The sequence below is a fragment of the Saccharomycodes ludwigii genome, chromosome V (genome assembly GCF_020623625.1).
Source record: "Saccharomycodes ludwigii strain NBRC 1722 chromosome V, whole genome shotgun sequence".
In the NCBI taxonomy this organism is placed as follows: Eukaryota; Fungi; Ascomycota; class Saccharomycetes; order Saccharomycodales; family Saccharomycodaceae; genus Saccharomycodes; species Saccharomycodes ludwigii.
The window spans coordinates 536,686-556,498 of NC_060204.1; the positions used below are offsets into that span (position 1 = coordinate 536,686).

At 31.3% G+C, this 19,813-nt stretch overlaps 7 protein-coding genes across 7 annotated transcripts; 3 read left to right on the forward strand and 4 right to left on the reverse strand.

Moving 5' to 3' along the window:
* Window positions 1-226: 226 nt before the first annotated feature.
* Window positions 227-1,939, forward strand: VBA1 (Vba1p; the record flags this gene model as incomplete). Its single annotated transcript, XM_046079168.1, has 1 exon — window positions 227-1,939. The coding sequence occupies one exon, from the start codon at window positions 227-229 to the stop codon at window positions 1,937-1,939; it is 1,713 nt and encodes a 570-aa protein (XP_045933671.1).
* A 150-nt stretch (window positions 1,940-2,089) lies between these two features.
* Window positions 2,090-2,947, reverse strand: PDL32 (putative ADP-ribose 1''-phosphate phosphatase; the record flags this gene model as incomplete). The annotated part of the gene is made up of 1 exon (XM_046079167.1): window positions 2,090-2,947. One exon carries the CDS (start codon window positions 2,945-2,947, stop codon window positions 2,090-2,092), a length of 858 nt encoding a protein of 285 aa, XP_045933672.1.
* Window positions 2,948-3,331: 384 nt separating this feature from the next.
* Window positions 3,332-6,307, reverse strand: SEG1 (Seg1p; the record flags this gene model as incomplete). Its single annotated transcript, XM_046079166.1, has 1 exon — window positions 3,332-6,307. One exon carries the CDS (start codon window positions 6,305-6,307, stop codon window positions 3,332-3,334), a length of 2,976 nt encoding a protein of 991 aa, XP_045933673.1.
* A 662-nt stretch (window positions 6,308-6,969) lies between these two features.
* On the reverse strand, window positions 6,970-9,087 carry SCDLUD_004027 (uncharacterized protein; the record flags this gene model as incomplete). Its single annotated transcript, XM_046079165.1, has 1 exon — window positions 6,970-9,087. The coding sequence occupies one exon, from the start codon at window positions 9,085-9,087 to the stop codon at window positions 6,970-6,972; it is 2,118 nt and encodes a 705-aa protein (XP_045933674.1).
* Window positions 9,088-10,361: 1,274 nt separating this feature from the next.
* SOP4 (Sop4p) lies at window positions 10,362-11,081 on the forward strand (the record flags this gene model as incomplete). Its single annotated transcript, XM_046079164.1, has 1 exon — window positions 10,362-11,081. The coding sequence occupies one exon, from the start codon at window positions 10,362-10,364 to the stop codon at window positions 11,079-11,081; it is 720 nt and encodes a 239-aa protein (XP_045933675.1).
* A 620-nt stretch (window positions 11,082-11,701) lies between these two features.
* Window positions 11,702-18,055, forward strand: BPH1 (Bph1p; the record flags this gene model as incomplete). The annotated part of the gene is made up of 1 exon (XM_046079163.1): window positions 11,702-18,055. One exon carries the CDS (start codon window positions 11,702-11,704, stop codon window positions 18,053-18,055), a length of 6,354 nt encoding a protein of 2,117 aa, XP_045933676.1.
* A 157-nt stretch (window positions 18,056-18,212) lies between these two features.
* On the reverse strand, window positions 18,213-19,697 carry SCDLUD_004030 (uncharacterized protein; the record flags this gene model as incomplete). The annotated part of the gene is made up of 1 exon (XM_046079162.1): window positions 18,213-19,697. The coding sequence occupies one exon, from the start codon at window positions 19,695-19,697 to the stop codon at window positions 18,213-18,215; it is 1,485 nt and encodes a 494-aa protein (XP_045933677.1).
* Window positions 19,698-19,813: the final 116 nt, after the last annotated feature.

A 19,813-nucleotide genomic window follows, 5' to 3' on the forward strand; every position in this document is an offset into this window, starting at 1 on the left:
GAAACACCTTTACATGAATATATAAATATATGCATGTGGATTTATTATCGATATAACTTATTATAGATTTCACAACATTTATATTTATTACACCATTATTTTCCTTTCTCTTTGTATTATTATAAAAAAAAAAGGAACCTCTTCACTTTCATCGAAAAGTAAAAACAAAAAAGGACTACAAAAGGTTGAAAAACTGTTTTATTTTCAAAAGAAAAAAAATTAAAAAATGAGCCGGAAAATTGATGAACAAACGCCAATATTAATACGATCAACTCCTAATGATTCAGAAGATGAGCCCAGGTCTTTGGAAGAGTTAGAACAGATTTATCATCGAGAAAATTTAAATTTAACTAAATATCCAATTTTAATTTCGTTATGGTTAGGCAGTTTTCTAGCTTCATTAGACAACACAATTGTGGCTAATATTATGAACAAAGTCGCTGAGGAATTTCATGAATCGGAAAAAAAACAATGGATTGCAACAAGTTTTTTATTAACCAACACTGCGTTTCAGCCTCTATACGGTAAACTGTCTGATGTCACTGGTCGGAAATTTGCCTTGGTCACTGCCCACATTTTTTTTTTGCTAGGTTGTTTTTTAACCACATTTTCTAATGATGTTTTCCAATTTTCTTTGTTTAGGGCCGTTTGTGGATTCGGTGCTGGCGGCATCAGTGCAATGAGTAGCATTATTGTTAGTGATATTTGCACTGCAAAAGAACGAGGTGTTTATCAGGGATATGCTAATCTAGTTTTTGCTTTGGGTCAATTTTTAGGTGCTCCTCTAGGTGGCTTTTTAATAGATAGTATTGGATGGAGAATTATTTTTGCTGCCCAAGTTCCTGCAATCTTGTTATGTTTACTTTTAGCAGTGAAAAATATTAACATAAAGCTAGCACATGTTCCTAAACATAGGTTTACTTGGGATAATATGAGTAGGATTGATTTTGGTGGTTCCTTAACACTAGTTTGCACTATTGGTGGTATTTTATTTATGTGCTCCACCAATTGGAATAAACTATTTTTGGCTATTTCCACTTTGTTTAGTCTTTCACTTTTCATTATTAATGAATTATATTTGTGCAAAGAACAGATTTTACCCTTTAAAAAAGTTTGGAGCAAGTTTGGCGTTACATCTATTTTAACCCTATTTAGTTCATTTATTGCATTTGGTGAAATTTTTAGAACTCCGATTTTCTTGCAGACTGTTCAAAACTTTTCAACTTCTAAAACCGGTATTTTTTTGATTTTCACTTCAATTTCCTCACCAGTAGCTTCTTTGTTTACCGGCTGGGTATTAAGAAGAACAAGGCTCAATTTGGAATATTGCTCGTATTTGCTATTGTTTTTTTCATTTATTATCCAGATATTGGGGTTATCCCTGGAACTGTTTGTTGTAAAATATTTGGAACCATCTCATTTTGTCAGTGACGCGGCTACTGGCAGTGGTATCTCTATATTAGGTCAAAATTATCTTTTCCCTTCCGGCTCATTTTTATGGAAGGTTTTGTTGTGTATTTCTAACATGTTGATAATGGGTGGATATTCTATGTTATTGGTTTCTACATTAGTAAGTATCGTATTCACCGTAGAAAAGTCTCAACAGGGTACCTTTACCGGTTTATTTTATTTATGGAGATCTATCGGGAATGTTTTAGGTGCTTCTTTAACTTTAACTGTTTTTGATCGATCATTATTAGTTGGTTTGTGGAGATATTTGAAAGATCAACCAGAATTATTTGACAGTTTGATACATGATTCATCTAATATAAGAAAATTATTCAGCGGCCAAAAATTGTTGGATATTTTAAATATTTATAACAATTCTATTATTATTTCATATATTCCAGCTTATTCATTATGTTTATTTTCTTTTGTCATTTCTTTTATATTTATTAGATATTTTACAAGGCTTTTGGTTAAACACGATTCATGTTAAAAAAGAGAAATGGATACTAGGGTATTGATTTTATGGTTTTTTGGTTAACTATTTCCATCTTCTTTTTTGTTTTTTTTCGTTTTTTAGTATATATATATATATATATATATATATAATTATACTTGCTATAACTATTATCATAGGTTTTTTTTAAATTGCCGATAGGAAATCGCATACATGTTCCATATTTGTGATATCGAAATTTTCCATAGGTGCCAATTTTAAGTCCGCTCGTAATATTTCCTCATCATAAAATGTTAGAGGGTCATAATTTAATATTTTTAAAATTAAAACGTTAATTTGATCAATTGTTAAGTTCCCAATATTGGTATCAAGAGACTCATTGTTTTCGCTTGAAGATAACGAAGACATCATTAGATCATATATTTTCAAGGCTAAAATCATACTAACACCACATACTAAAGGTGGTACCCCAAAATATCCAGATGCAAATCCAGGCATAATCAATAAATCAATATCTTTTGGTATATGGTTTAATCCAGCCCAGCAACAATTGAAAACCATTCTATATCCAGAATCTAGAATTGCATCTTCATGGAAAACTGGTTTTTCCGGTGAGATCATTGTTGGAACATGGATTATATATTTATACCAATGTGTATGATCTAACATAAATTTGTATTTTCTTAAATCTATTAAAATAGTATTCAATGGGGGTGAAAATGATCTATTTGTTTGAGATAATATTTCTTGTCGAAACAGTTTTTCAAAATTTATCTTTGGAGAAAAATTATCGTCAAATAAATCTTTGATACCTTTGTCAAACCCCCCACCTAAAAACCCGAATGAATTACCAGGTGCCATTATACAGACATCTGTCAAAGAAGAAGTGGGTATAGTTGGATTAACATATCCAATAATGTTTTCTTTGGTAAAATAATTGTGTAATACATCAACTGTGAACGAATTAAATTTCGTTATCTTTACCAGCTCCTTCCATATAGTGGTTAGTTCGCCGTTAGAACTGTTTAATAATATTTTAAGCATATTTATATATCAAAGATGGTATTTTCTGTTTGTTAGCTGTTTTTATTTTTTTTTTTTTTTTTTATTATTTTACAAAACTTAACATTAATTTTTACTTAAAACATGCATTTCTGAAAAGAAGAAAAAAAATACATGGAATTCAGGGCTTACAATTTATATATGCTTCGAGTAATTTTTAATTTCTGATTTTATTTATTATTTTTTTTTTTTTTAAAAGAAAAGCGAAATAAATTAAGAAAGAAGTCTGTTTGTAATTTCCAACAATAAAAAAAAAAATATATATATATATCAAAAGGAATACTTTTAAAATAATTAAATATATATAATACCAAATTTAAATACAGAAAAGCAAGAAAAAATATTATTAATTAACGAACCAGCAATTTACAACTGCTCTGAATGTTTAGAAAAAAAACTCTTTAATTTCCCACTAAACTTGTTTTTCTTTTTTTTTTTATCACCACGTATTTCATCTTGATGATTAAAAAGTCTGTTTTGACGTTTCACACTTTTACTATCCTCAAAATTATTGTTATTTGAAATAATGTTATCAATACCTTTTGCATTATTAGTAACTGCAGACTTTCTATCCTTAGTGTTTCTCAAAGTACCTGTGGTGTTCATAGGAGAACCACTCTGTATATTATTGGCAGGGACAGTATCAGGGGCAACAACTTGAGATGATGGACCAGTAGAGGAAAGACTAGAGATTTTCATCAAACTGGATAACTTTGGCGGCGTGAAAAACCCATCCCCATTATGGTTCTTATTTGGAGAAGTTATTTTGCCATTAGTGCTACCACCTCGTTTAAATAGTCCACTGAATCCAGTCATTTTTGGGTTGGGTGATTCTGAGTCAAATACTTGCTTAATTTTCTTCTTTGGCGTTGTGGAAACAGTTTCTCCACCCGTGGCATTTCCAAAAGCTTTATCATATTCGGAATCAGAATCAGAATCAAATCTGCTCTTAAAGGTGCCACTAATTGCAGCAGTGTTTGCCAAATGCTGAAGTTGACCATTCGTACTGACGGGATTATTGGCGCCAGTAACACCTTCAGAAGCCCCCATAAGTTCTTGGTTAGCAATTTCATAATCTGCCTCATTACGTAAAGACATTTTTTTGAAACCAAATCCATTGCTCCCTGGACGTTCCCTTTCGAAACTAGATCTCTTTTCCGAACCCAACCACTTTATGGTATCTTCTTGAGTTAGTGGCGTTTTATAAGATAGTTTAGATTTTTGTGTAGGCGTAACTTTAAGGTTTTTTTTATCAATAATATTATTACTTCTACCACTAGTACCTTCAACAGGTTTTTTCAAAGAAGATGGGTTTCTTTTTATACTATTCCGTACAATGACAGATCCACGTTTTTTAATGGGTGAACCACTTTCTGATAGTTCACCACAGCTACCACCGGTAATTTGAGCATTCAGCCTTGTGTTTTCGGCAGTTGCCAATCTTAGGTAAATATCATCTGCAGCAGAGACCCCACTCTCGTTGGTAACAGATTTATTATTCCTAGCATTTAACGAGCTGGAATTTTTTAAAGCTGATTTGATAGGCTTTTTCATATTATCCATGCTAGGTTGAACGTTATTCTTGGCTTTATTATTATCGAGTTTTAAACGAGAAGAGGAAATGGGCGAAGACAATAGGACAGCTCCCAAACTATCATCAGTTAGGGTAGTTGCAGTTGAAGTTTCTGTGGAAGATGTATTTGATGACAATGTATTGGATTTTTTTAGTTTGGAACTAGTACTGCTTGTATTGGAATGTTCCTTAGTTAAATATGGATTGTTGGAACGCAGCAATTGTGCCATAGTGGCAGAGTTCTTTTTAGGTGATAGGTCTTCATTAGTAAAAGTGTCTTTAGCGGTAAATAAAGGGAAATCACTAATGAGTGGTTCCTTCAAACTGCCAGAAGAAACTTTCTTTGCAATTCCACCTTCTTTTGAGTCGTCGGAAGTGTTGGTACTGATACCATTATCCCCTATAAAATTATCGTTTAAAAGCATATCAGCAGTGTCACTTAAAGTTTGTCTATATTCTATCAGTTCTTTATCAAAAGTTAAGTCAGTTTCTTCATCCGTATCTTTAATATGGTACTGTTTAATATCTCCTATATTTTCGCCGGTGGCTGTCTTCATTTCTGTAGCAACTTCTGAATCCGTTGACAAGGCAACACCTATAGGCTTAATATGCTCTTCGTTTATTATGGGATTTTCTTCAGTGGTTTCTTGTTGAGAAAGATCAGGATGCTCTACGATAATTGGGTTGATTTTAAAAGTTGTTGATTTTACGTCTTGTGGAGTACTCTTTTTGTCCATCTCTTCTTCTGCCGGACCTTCTAATGAGTTGTTATCTTTTGTTAACTGTTGTTGCTCTTCATCTTGTGATTCTTGCTCTTCTAATATCACATCTTCTTCAATACTACTTGCCAAATTGATACCTAGTACATCATATCCAGTGTAATTAGCCGCAGATGTAGATTCGGTTTCCTCGAGACTTGAAGAAAAATCGCTAGGGTCTTTAGTTGTAGACTGATTTAAAGTTGGGATTTCAAGACCCTTGGGTTTAAGATTATTATCTTGAGAACTCTGATTTTGGTCGGTAAATATTGGAGCCTTCTTACCACCATTCAGTGCGTTATTTTTGGATACAATCAAAGAGGAACTTCTTAAAACACTATTTTTCCTTTTACATGTGTTATTGCTAGTTAAGCTGCCTGATCGGGTGGTAGGACAGTTGCTTTTATTAAAAGTGGAACGCAAGTTTATTGAGGAGGAGGTTTTTCGCATGGCAGAGGCAATGGTTGAATTTCTGTGATATTGTTTTTTAGCCTCCTCGACATTAACTTCGACTAAAACCAAACCATGACCACTAGGAACATATTTCTTTATTGTCTTTGATTTATTAGAATTGGAAGAAGTATTGACATTGTTTTTTAATAGAACACCTTTCGCTTGAGGACCTCCAAAACTATCAAAAGCGTCTTGCGCGTCATAGTAAATACTGTTGCTCCTCTTTAATTTGTTATCTGGATAATTAGCAGGAGATGATGCAACGGTACTAATACTATTCATACGAACAGAAGTTTTTCTTTTAAAATTGGAATGAGACGAACTTAATGAATTTAATTTCTTTCCGTTATTATTATTATTGAGTAGAGCCGCTGAGTATTGAAGTGAATTATTTCTTGATGAAGGTGGTGTAAAAGCTGTTGAATATCTTCTGTTTAGGCCACTAGTATTAGTGTTTGTTGTCAAACTTTTACCCAATATCGAAGCAGCTGCAACAGCAGCTGAGTTTGATGAATTGCTCAAATAAACAGGTTCCCTAGATTTTCTCTGATGTAGCATATTGAGCTATTTTCGTTTTTGTTTTATGTTAACTTTTTTTTTTTTTTCTTTTCTTTTTTTTTCTTTTTTTTGCTTATTAAATACAAATACAGTGTGGTAAAGTATAGAATAAAATAAAATTCCAAAACAGCAACAACAACAACAACAACAACAACAACAATTTTGTTTTATTTCCTTTTATATTGAACACACTGGAATTTTTTTTTATTTTTATTTTTATTTTTTCTTTTTCTTTCTTTCTTTCTTTCTTTTTTTTATTTTGGTAACATGCTATAAATAATAATAACAATATTGCTGTTGTTGTTTATGGAAGGGAAGAGGCGCGGTGCGCGGGGTAAAGGTTTTTATAGCCCTTTTTTTTTTTATATTTGCATTGTTTTTTTTTGATATTTTCTGCACCGGTTTCTCAAGGGCGATGAGGGGGGAAAAGGCTGCTGTCTTTTTAAGTCATAAAAATGTTTATCACCGTTATCACACTCAATTTTTTAAACAAATGGCTTATAATGCATATTTTACCCGGGTTCCGTTCCCATTCAAACATACAAAACAACAATAAGCTATATTCTCGCTATATATCCAATTATAAAAAAAAAAAAAAAAAAAATCACTTTATGATCAATATAATATAAAAAGCCTTTTTTTTAAAAGCTAATCCCAAATCATCATTCAACCGTCACAGATTTAGCCAAGTTTCTTGGGAAATCAACATCGTAACCTTTATTAACTGCCAACCAATACGACATCAATTGTAAGGGAATGATATTTATTAATCCTTGCAAACAATCAACAGTCTGCGGAACTTCCAACGTAACCAATCCTTTTATACTTTGTTTTTTTTTATTCCAAACATCGTCGTTCTTATTACATATAATAATTGGTTTCCCCTTTCTGGCTGTAACTTGTTCAATCGATGATACAACTTTGGGAAATAAAGAATCTCTTGTGCCAAATGCTATAATTGGTAAATTTTCATCTACCAAAGCCAAAACACCATGCTTCAATTCACCAGCTAAAACCCCCTCGCTATGCATATACGAGATTTCCTTGATTTTCAAGGCACCTTCTAAAGCACTAGCAAATTGATACCCTCTACCCAAAATCAATAAAGATTTTTGATCAGCCAACTCATCGCTACTTAGGCGTTTAATTGTTTCTTCTAGCTTTAAAACTTCTCTAATCTGTTCTGGAATTTTTTTCAACCCTTGGATGATCTCGGTCCTTCTATCAATAACAGATATTCTATCATCGCTTAAAGATAAAGCAAACATAACTAGCGCAATATATTGTGAAGTGTAAGCCTTTGTAGAAGCAACACCAATTTCTGGTCCCGCATTAATGTGAACACCGCAGTGGGTGACACGAGAGATCGAGGAACCAACAGTGTTTACAATACCAACAGACAAAGCCCCTCTTTCTAAACAATAGTTTAGTGCCAACATGGTATCAGCTGTTTCACCTGATTGGGAAACAAACACACAGACATCATCTCTAAAAACGGGCGTCTTTCTATCCAAGAAGTCACTGGCCAATTCTACACTAACTGGTAGTTCAGACAACTCTTCAAACATGGCTCTAGTTGCGAGACATGAATGATAAGAAGTACCACAGGCTATCATTATTAATCTTCTGGCTCTCCTAATCGTTGGAATCCATGAATGGAGTCCGCCTAATTTAACTGTGTTGTTGACAAAATCTATTCTACCTCTCATTGTATTGAAGGTACTTTCAGGTTGTTCAAAAATTTCCTTTTGCATGAAATGTTTATATGGACCCTTCATAATTTGGGCTAATTCCATTTCTAGTGTTTGGATTGGTCTTGTTGCGTTTTCTCCAATTTCTCTTCTTGATCTATGAATATGTAGTTCCCCATCGTAAATATGAGCGATATCGTCGTCCTCTAAAAATAAAACTTTCTTTGTATGCTTGATTACAGAAGCAGCATCTGATGAAATAAAAAATTCAATAGGAATTGGAATATCGTCCTCGGACAAGAAAGCTCTTGACTGGGAATATCTTAAAGCGGTTTCGTTAACGGCTAATGGAGTGAATAAATTTCTTTCGGTGTCGTTAACATGATTGGAGGCCAGAGAAGAAGTTCCGATGGTTTTGGAAGGAATTGGTTCTTCGGGAACTTTACCATCATTGTCGGGAAACTCGACATCCACAAAATCGACTTTTAATTTTCTGTCTGATTTGACACCAATCAATAATGGGGAGCCCTTTCTGGTGGCAATCACCTCGCCAGGATAGTTTGAAGATCTACATAATAACCCATAAGAACCTTCTAGTTCCATTAAAACCTGTTTAGTTAATTCGTTAAAGTCTAACTCATAACCATCCTTTAAATTGGAATCGTACAAATGCTTGAATAGCTTAGCAATACATTCGGTATCAGTATCACTTTCAAAAGTGTAACCTTTTTGTGTCAATAAAGTTTTCAATTCTCTGAAATTGGTAATAATACCATTGTGAACAACAACAAAATGATTTTCTGGATCACTTCTTTGAGGATGGCAATTAACTTTAGATGGCTCACCATGTGTAGCCCATCTAGTGTGAGCAATACCCACATGGTTAACTAATGGAATGGTTCTATCTGGGTTAACTCTTTCAATTTCCTTTTTCAAGGCAGCAACTTTACCAATCTGTTTAATAATTAAAGTTTTACCTGGCTCATCACCATCAACGGCAATGCCCGTAGAATCATAACCTCTGTATTCTAATCTTTGTAGTCCTTCTACTAAGGTATCAATAACTTCACCTCTTGATTTTTCAACCATATAGTTGCAATAACCGAAAATGCCACACATTTTTTTTTTTTTTTTTTTTTTTTTTATTATTATTATTATTATTTATTGATATTTGTTATTTAAAATTTCCTTTCACTTGTGCTTTTTGTTATTTTTTTTTATTTTTTTTTATTATTAATTGGAAACGATAGGGTTAATATGTATACTTCTTTTAATTAAAATATATGCAGTGATTTATACTAATTGTTTCTTTCTTATATATAAAATTTTATAATCTTTGTGTTTTTTTTTTATCAGTGGCGTCTTTTTGTATTTATTTATTCAATTTTTTTTTCTTTCTTTTTGGTTCACAAACATAAAATAAATGGAAATAACCTGAATTTTTTTTTGTTGCTGTAGAAAAGAGCGCACAAACCACCAACGGTTTTTGTTTTTGTTTTCCTAATTAAGAAATGTTATTTGTTTACGTTACAAGTTATTATTCCACCATCAAGCAAAAGGGAAACAAAGGAAAAATATATATATATATATTTATATATATCACACAAAGATTGCCAAGTATAAATATAAATTTAAACTAAAAAGTTGAATTAGTTCAAACAAATTTTATTTTTTTTCTGTTTGTATAAAGAAATAATGTACGTCAATAACTTAAACCTTTTTTTTTTTTAAAAGATATTCTAAGAAAAAAAAAAGGAAAAAAGCTTCATCCATGATTTAATTTTTAAAATAATGGGTCCACTTTCTATATTGAAAAATAAGCATCGACACTTGTAACATATTCTCGAACTGAGTTGTAGGGTTGCTATTGCCTGGAATTAAAAATGTCGCAATACAACTACAATAATACTCGTTCTTAGTACAATGCTTTTTTTTAGAATTTTTTTTCATCAAAAGTGTGATTAAAAAGTAAGAAAAAGATAGAAGCAAATTTTCTATCTACAGTTTTATATGTTTATGAGCATGAATGCTGAATGAAAAAAGAAAATATCTTATTCCCATTTCTTTCTGCGTATATTTCTTACCATCATTATAAAAAAAAAAATTTTTAATAATTATTACCCGCTTTTTATTCCTTTAGGGCATTATAATTATTTCTTTGTACGAATTTTTTTTTTTTTTTCATAATTAAAAACTTATTTAATTTTTCCAGCGACAAAATCAAAATCAAAACTATAACCTGTACAATGTTATCAAATTGGAAAGAAAACTACTTTAATTTCTAAAATAAAATAAAAAAAAAAAAGAACAAAAAAAAATCAATAAAATATAAAAGGAAAGACAATTGATAAAAAAAAAAAAATATGATAATCAGATTAATAATTTGTTTATTAACACTTTGTATCCAAATAACACACTCTCTATCAAACACAGTTGATATTAAGGGTAAATTGGATTTACATCCACGAGAAATCACACATAAAGATGTTATTCAAACAGAATTCAAATTGATACAAACTTTTAACTATCACAACACTTCAACAAACACTCATAATAAAATTTATTCGTCAAGTTGTAACTTAATAAATTCAAATGGTGACTTTGAATTCCAGAATGTTCCATTAGATTTGAATAATAATTACACTTACTACGTGCTATACGCCAAATCTATGGCTTATAATCTCAAACCAAACAGAATATTAATTCAAATTGAAAATTATGGAGGTGCTAATGACACTGCTGTTATTAGAGCATTTGCTAATAATTTTGGTAGGGAGTATTTTCCCTCTCCAGATATTCTTTATCCAGAAAAATTACCAGAAATAAATCCATATATCATTATTAAACCGATAAGTTCTGCTCCATTTAGAGAATATATTCAACTAAGAAAACTAGGCTTTTTACAATCTGGTCCATTAGCTTCTATTTTTGAGTCTAAATGGAAAACAGCCTTAGCAATTGGTGCTATAAGTATGTTTTTGGTACCATTTATTTTAGAAAAATTAGATCCTGAAACCGCTAAGGCCATTAAAGAAGAAAGAATGAGAAAGCAAAGAGAAAAATACAATATCCCAGAACAATAGAATTAAGTTTGCCTTTTTTTTTTTTTTTTTTTTTTTTTTTAGTTTCTTTTCATCCACTTGGATAAGTATATTTATATATTTATTTAAATATTTACAGCCTTGTATTTGATACTATGTTTTACAAAGTACTTGGAATAAAAGATTTGCCCCATAAGATTGTCTTTTTTTTTGTTTTAATACTTGCTAAGCAATGGAAAATGGATGAGATTATTACCAGTTAAAATAAAAAGAGCTGCGTGCGTAATTTTAACAAAATAACACAGAAACAAATGAAGAAAGACAAGGAACGAGAGTGAATGGGATAATTGGCAAAGGAAAAATTGACAGTCTGAATTTTTAAAAAAAAAAAAAAAAAAAAAAAACAATAATTTAAACTTTGAATTCTTTCCCATTTAAATAAGGGAGAAAAACACATACAATTATATATTTTTTCTTTGTTTGCCTCCCCCCCCCTCCTCCCCTGCCGCTGAAAGACTCTTTAATATTCAACCAACCACTGAATTTTTCTCCTAACTTGACTTCTAGTAATGTTAAGACATAAATAACTTAATAAATTAAAAAAAAAATACCATATACATTTATTTATTTATTTATAATAATACTAACACAGTAATCGGAATATGAAAGCCTATACTTTTATTGAAACTCCCATAATAGATGATAACGACAAAATAATAAGGAATTTATGCAATAATTTTTTCAAGTTTTATGTTAACCCAACACTAGCTTCAACTACCAATCAAATTATCTCACATTTAGTTCTTAATAATGTTACCGGGAACGAATTAGAAGAATCAATAGTTAACTCCTTTTCAAATATCGGACCAGTGGAAGAAAATTTTCAAACTACTAATAAAAACGGTGAAAAAGAAAAAGAATGTATTTCAAATTCAATTACAAAATTGAAAAACAATAGGGTTATATGGAATATCTGCTTAATATTGGTTCAGTCCTCATTTTTAAATAAACAGATCTTGTCCTTTAAATATCATAGTTTAAAATCTTCCCTATTTAATCTGATATTTGTCCCAGAAACCGCACTACCTGATAAAGATATTACTATATTAAAAAATCTCTATATCGAACTTTTATCATCATATTGTGAACCCAAAAATTTGATCACATTGTATGAACACTACAATACCACGGGCAACCCACTGACAATTGATATTTTAAATGCTGTCACATCAGCAGCATCCATTTCCTCTTCTTCATTTTTGGATTTTGAAAAATACACTTTCCCAATAATGAGAGCAACAAAAAAATTAAAGTCCTTTACATTGAATATTTGTTTGGAATTTAACTCCACCACTTCTAATAGATTTTTTTGTTTTGGTAACAAGTTATTTTTAGAATTAAGAGATTCTATTATATACTTGACCAATAATGATGAAGTGATCTCTGATTTTTCTGATTTCGATATTGAATTGGGTAAAAAATACAATATTACCATTATAAGTAATTTGGAATTGGGGTATATACGATTTTTTTACGAAGGTGATTTTATTCAAGAAATATCCAGTCCCATAGTGGTCAATGATCCGATCACTTTTGAATTCAAATTAGGCTCTGAATTATCTTCATTTAAATGCTACCGATGCGATATTTGGGATATTTGTTTAAATGACGCTTTCATCAAAATTATTTCCAAACTATCTCTGTCAAACTATATCGATTTTACTCACTTGCAACATTCGTCTTTTATCTTTGAGGAATTCAACACCGATATGACCAATTTTAAGGACACGATCATGAATTCAAATATTGTTTCCTTTCACCCCATGGGAATATTCAGAGACACCAAAGAAATTAAATTGGATTATAATTCATTTACTGTTGATAGGGTGACTGATTCGTGTTTTGGAAAACTATATTTTAACGATACAAGCGCTATGTTAAAATCACTATGCGCCATTAATTTCGCCGGCTCAATCTTCGGTTATTTGAAGAAGCAAGAAGATCCCCGTGTGTTTACTCAAATGCTACTCCATCTTACCAACTTATTGGAATCCCCCATTTTGTACAATATATTTATTGAACATAATGGCCAAATTTTATTGAATGGGATTTTATTGGAGCATGGAGTTTCACACTCGACCCTTGATTCTATAGCTATCTTCAACAACTTTTTAGGATTTTGCGGTTGGAATTCGGAGACAGATGTTATTATTACACATAAAAGTTTTTATGAGCATATTATACTTGATATGAGTTTATGGATTGATGCCGAAACTGAATTGACAAGATTTTATTTTTACCATCTAAATGAATTATTAACGAGTAAATATTCGTCTTACAACTACAATCTTTTAAAAGAAACTAGACTACTTGAATATTTATTGCATTATATTGCTGACATAAATAACGTTCAGAATTATGAAGCCATTATTGAACAATTATTTATTAATTTAGTTAAACTAGATAACAAAAATTACAAAACCATAAAGTCGCTAGTACAATATTGCTACTATATGATCAAGTTCGAACAAGAAAATACCCAAAAAACTACCACAATCATTATTTCATCCATTGATATATTATTTTCGGAGGCCATAGACTCAATAGACGGTAAGCTATTGCGGATGATAGAAAAATCGTTGAATTTGAAAATGTTATTTATGCTATTAAATAGAGCTGTTTTAAAGGATAGTAATAACATAGGTGAGCTTCCCTTGGCTATTATGAGTATACTTTTGAAGTACTTACAAATAAGCGAACGCGGTAGTTTAAATTTTAAAAATGGAGATGGTCGTATCATTTTACTGAATATTTTGAAAAACTTTAATAAAGATTATGTTTCAGAATTAGCGAAATTGATATTTTCATATGCATTCAGAAAAAATTGTGATGTTTCCAATTTACCTAGTGGTTTTGGCAAGTGCACCTTTTCTGGTGAATTTAACGAACTGCAACATTTACTTTTGGAGCTTTTCTTGTGGATACTTCACAAGTACAATAGCGAATGCATTGATCTTTTTAATGATTACGTGTTGGCCATATTAGAACAATATGGAAAATCTCGTGAATATAGGATTTTTCTAGAATCAAACGACATTTTCTTACCTGTCTATTTGGTTCAAATAATAATTAAAATTGATGGGGAAGAGCGTCTTTCAGATCAAAATACCAAATGTATTGACAATGTTAAGTTACTTTTATCAAATATATTTTTGAATAATTGTTCTTTAATGATAGAAAATGCTTTTAAAACCTTTTTCAAGACGATTATAGATTACAAAGAGAATATTCATTTACAGAGACACGACTCATATTTAAAGGCTGCTATAATGTACTATGTTTTCCCCAGTATAGTTGATAGATTGGTCCAATTCCAACACACCATCCCAGCTTTGTACATGGAGAATCCAGCTATTATCTTCAATGTTTCTATTTTATTAGGTTACTTTGTTGAGACATTACCAGTTTTCCAATGGCCTTTATGTTTATATATGAAATCATTGAGACTCGTGTTTATTTGTTTGGAAATGTTAAAGAATAAGTACGGAGACCTTTACAGAAAGAAAAAAGAAACTATAGAGTTGGCCCAATATTGTTCTGCCTTTTTTACTTGCATATTATATGTGGGGTACCCATTTTCCAATAATATAACAGAATTCAATTCATTTTTCCAAGACTTGTTATATTATCAGGAACTTTTATTCGGCGGGAAGGAACCGTTATTGGAATCCTGTATTATTGTTTTCATTTTATGCTTTATCATAGTATCTACAAAGGGCATGGACAAAAATAATGAAACTATGTATGTTTGTTTATTTTCCTGTTTTAGGACTATATTGGTTCACAGAGCAGAATGTGTTCCTCATTTACTTAAGCTATTTGAACAAAACGGGGAGCGTCTGCCGGAAACTTTGTTTACTTCGTCCTATCATATGAACGATGCCGAAATGAATACTTTATTTCAACAATACAATCATGTTTTTACGGAATACTATCGAAATGTTTTCAGAAGAAATTATTTCCAAAATACTTTTTTATCTGTGTTGAGAAGTTCAAGTTTAAATCCACCGGAGTTTTTACAAAAATCCTTGAAAAACACGCAAGACTCAGTGTTTGTTCTGTTTAACAACAATGCCAACGCAATCTATGAATTGTTTATAAAAGATAGTATACCGATGGATAAATTTTTGTTATCCAATGAACACAAAAGACAGCTTAATTTTGTGGATGATCTGCATGATGACGAAGTTTACAAGAAAAACTTATTAGAAGATATTTTATTCAACTTAGAAATTTTGAAAAAGTATAATAATGGGGGGACCTTAAAAAACAATTTGGTTTCTTGGGGAGTTGATAATCTTTCAACTATAAACAAAATGAGACCCAAGCTAAAGCCAAGTCCGAAGCGTTTAATATTCCCAAATGATAAGTGGTCTACTTTAAATTTGACGATTTCACCGCAAAAATCGCCTGTCAGTGTGCTATCGGCACCTTTTATTTTTAAAAAACATTGTGATGAGAAAAGAGGTAGTGACATTTCCTTTGAAATAATTCAAGATATTAATGCTATGGATTTAACTCAAGAAGAAAATAACAACCAAAATAGGAAAATATTAAAAATGTTACTTCCTAATGAAAATATCAAATTCATCTGGAATATCTGTTCCGTTTCTGGGCTAAATATATCAGAGGGTATTTTTCTACTCTGTGATACCAATTGCTATTTTATAAGCAATTATTATTTTGATGAATATGAAAGAAAAGTTATAGAGCTTTCTGAAACAAGAGACTCTGAAAGGGATTATAACATTCAATTGATTACAGGAGATAGCATATGCCAGGATGTAGAAGAAAGACATGATGTCTTAATGTTTCCGTCAAATACTGTTTCATATGTTGTGAAAAGACCATTTTTGTTAAGAGATCTTGCACTTGAAATTATTTTGGAAAGCAAGTTTTCCCATTTTTTCACATTTGGTTCGACCAGATTAAGAGACAAATTCTACAGTAAATTAAGTAAAATCCAAAACTCTGATTTGATAATTGATCCTTTATATAAGGAGGTATTACACCGTATCAATAAGAGAAATAGTCTATTAAATGCCAAAAATGGGGTAACGATTGGCTCATATTCATTTAAGGTCACCAAACTTGTTCAGACGTTTATTGAAAGCGGAGATTTATCTTTTATTACACAGAGTTGGCAAAGAGGACAAATTTCAAACTTTTATTATTTGATGATTGTTAATTTCCTAGCAGGCAGATCTTTCAACGATCTAACACAGTACCCTGTTTTCCCCTGGATCGTTAAGGACTATGAAAGTGAGGAGTTAGATTTAAATGATCCCAAAGTTTACAGGGACTTGTCAAAGCCGATGGGCATTCAAAGTGAGAGTCGTAAGGAACAGTTCCTGGAAAGATATGAAGCTTTAAAATCTTTGCATGATGAAAATACACCGCCTTTCCATTACGGCACACATTATTCTTCAGCCATGATTGTTGCCTCGTATTTGATTAGATTAGAACCTTTTACTGACTCTTACTTGTTGTTGCAAGGTGGGAAGTTTGGTCCCCCAGATAGGTTATTCAACTCGATTGAAAGGGCTTGGAAACAGGCCTCGTCCGAAAATACGACAGATGTTAGAGAATTAATTCCGGAATTCTTTTATTTGCCGGAATTTTTGCTTAATAGTAATAATTACGAATTTGGTAAGTTACATGATGGACATGTTGTAGACAATGTTATCCTACCACCCTGGGCTAAGGGGGACCCTAAAATATTTATTTCTAAAAATAGAGAGGCTTTAGAAAGCCCGTATGTTTCAAAACATTTGCATAATTGGATAGATTTGATTTTTGGATATAAGCAACGCGGTGAGCAAGCTGTTAGAGCGGTAAACGTGTTTAATCATTTAAGTTATCCCGGTGCTATAAATATAGACAAAGTTGATAATGTAATGGAGAAAAGATCTATAACGGGTATTATCCATAATTTTGGACAAACTCCATTGCAACTTTTTGATGAACCTCACCCTGAAAAATTTTCTACTGGTATTTTTTCTGTTGATTATTGTTGGCACTATTTGCCAGAAACCCCTATTGTTTCTAAACAGATCCATGTACATGGTCTTTCTGTTTCTGGTGTCAAATACATCGAATATGAGAAAAGCGGTAATGATATATATTGGGTAGGGTTCCCATTTTTAGCTTACAGGTTAAATGCTACTTTACTTTTAAAGTTAGAAACACCATACCAATTGAGGATCAACGACAACATTTATACGGTTACTGATTATGCTTCTGGAGAACTTACTGCTTTTTGTAAGCTTGATTCCAATTCTTTTGTTTTAGGTGACTCTATGGGAAATTTATCTATATGGGAATTTGTTGTTAATAAGATAAATAAATATGAGCTAATGAGGAAGGGGCAAATATTTGGACACTTTTCTGAGATTAAAGAAATTAAAGTTTCTGATGAATTTCAAATTATAGTGACTCTAGATTCTGACGGGTTTGTTTTTGTATGGAACTTATCGGATCGTAAATATATTCGTTGTTTGGGTGGAAATGTTAAAAATTTTAGTATTTCTAATACCACGGGAAATATATACATATTGTATCGAGATAAAACAGATATTTTCAATTTAAATGGTGAATTATATCTAAGCGTTCCTATACCACCATCTACTCATTATACAAGTGTCAATTTTATGAATTTTTATGGATGGGGGCTCGATCAACTACATTGCTATTGGAATATAAATGATATTATTTTATTGGGGACAAGTGATGGTCAGATTGAGATTTATGAGTTGATGGTTGACCCTGCAAAAGGCTGGCGCTTGAAATTAATGAAAACTTTATGTATTCAAGATAAGAGTATAGAGATAACCAGCGTTAGAGGAGAGGTGAGAATAATACCTACCAGTAACGTTGAGGATGTTGTCAAAGCAGATGTGGTAAAAGTCGAAGTTGTAGCTGGTGATTCAAATTCTTACTTGCATGTTTGGAAGTAGTTATATTTTATATAATTTTTGGAAACGGAAAAAAAAAAAAAAAAAAAAAGAATACGTACTACTAATAATAATAATTAAATTTCTTGATAATACAATAATACATAAATTAAAGAACAATGTATTGCAACTAATTTTTTTTATTTTATTTTATTTTATTTTATTTATAACGATTATACATCAATAAACCTAAACCATTCAACAATAATCCCACTACCTGTAAATACGATACGCTACTGGATGTAATAAACCAGCTAACTATAATTACAATGATCTTTTTCATTAAATTCGCAATTGAATATGATAATGTCGATATTTCACCTAATAAATAATAAACAATCATTGCTTGTAAAAAATGTAACGATCCATTCACAAATAATAATTTCCATGGGATTTCTATATTATCTTTTTTTGCGATTTGAGAAAATTCTAAAGTTAAAAACCAAACTGATGATAAGAAAAAACCAACTACCGATATGTAAATCATCAATGTCATTTTATCATATTTGGGGTAGTTATTATTGGTGTTGTTACCGATAGATTTAGAATAATGTTGCTTTACTTGTCTTGGTTTGAATACAGGCAGTAAGGTATCAGGATTATTGTTGTGATTACTAGCACTACTTTGAATGATATCTATTTTATCAGGTAACAAAATGTTGCCAACTTGGTCGTCAACATGCGATGTTGACTTATATGTAAAGACCGATTTGGCATAAATGTTTTGTAAGACAAAAATTAGCATGGATACGGTAGCATAAACAACACCAGGAGTCATCTTAGTCTCTAGTAAAGCTGAATTAATGGTTTCTCTTAATGAATTTTTCTCAGAGTTCGCCACAGAAATAAGACTAGACGTGATATTTTCCATGCTTGGAATGATGGATACCTTCACTGGGTCTTTCCCATCTTGTGAAGAAGCAGAAGTGGAAGGTGGTGCGTCAACTATGGATATAGCCACATCATGAATTTTTTCACTAACATTTTTAGAGTCAAAGGTGATGATAGTCCAAACACTTGTAATAATTAAGAATAAGCTAACTAGAATCCCATAGTTCAGTTTAATGGAATTATACTTGGAAATGTTTTTATAATAGTTTTGGCCAGCACACTTGGTTAGTAAAACTTGGCCTAAAACAACAAATACTGGTGACAAAGTTTTAACGCCAGCCACAGTTGACACTGGGACCAAACTTGTAGCTTTATGGCCAAAAAATTTACCAACAAATTGGAATAATCCCAAGGGCAGAACGGTAATAAAAAGCCTCTTGGATGGTTTAACAATGACATTTTTGATATTGTTAGGAAGATTATTTTTGGTGTGAAAATATGGATTTTTCTCGATATCACCGTCTTCGATGTCGTAGTTATTGATACAATTATCTGATGGATGATATAATGGGAAAGTACCTTCGGGAAATAAATAATAAAAACTTGGAAAGTAATAAGCAATGAAGCAAACAACACTTGCCAGAAAACTGATGTATAAAAATTGAAATTCTCCCAAGAATAATGGGAAAGGAAATTGTGTCAAAATGGTTTTAGTTACTTGAGCCCCATAAGAACTTAATACATACCAGGTAAGACATACAATAGTAATTTTAAAATAGTTTGAATGTGAAGTAATAGAGAATGTTGTTGTCATCTCCATATGAGGAAGTACTTTTTGCTCTTTTTCTTTTTTTTTTTTTTTCCCTTCTTCTTCTTCTTCTTCTTCTTTTCTTGGGAATGAAACGAATGTGGTTGATATCTTTTCTTTAT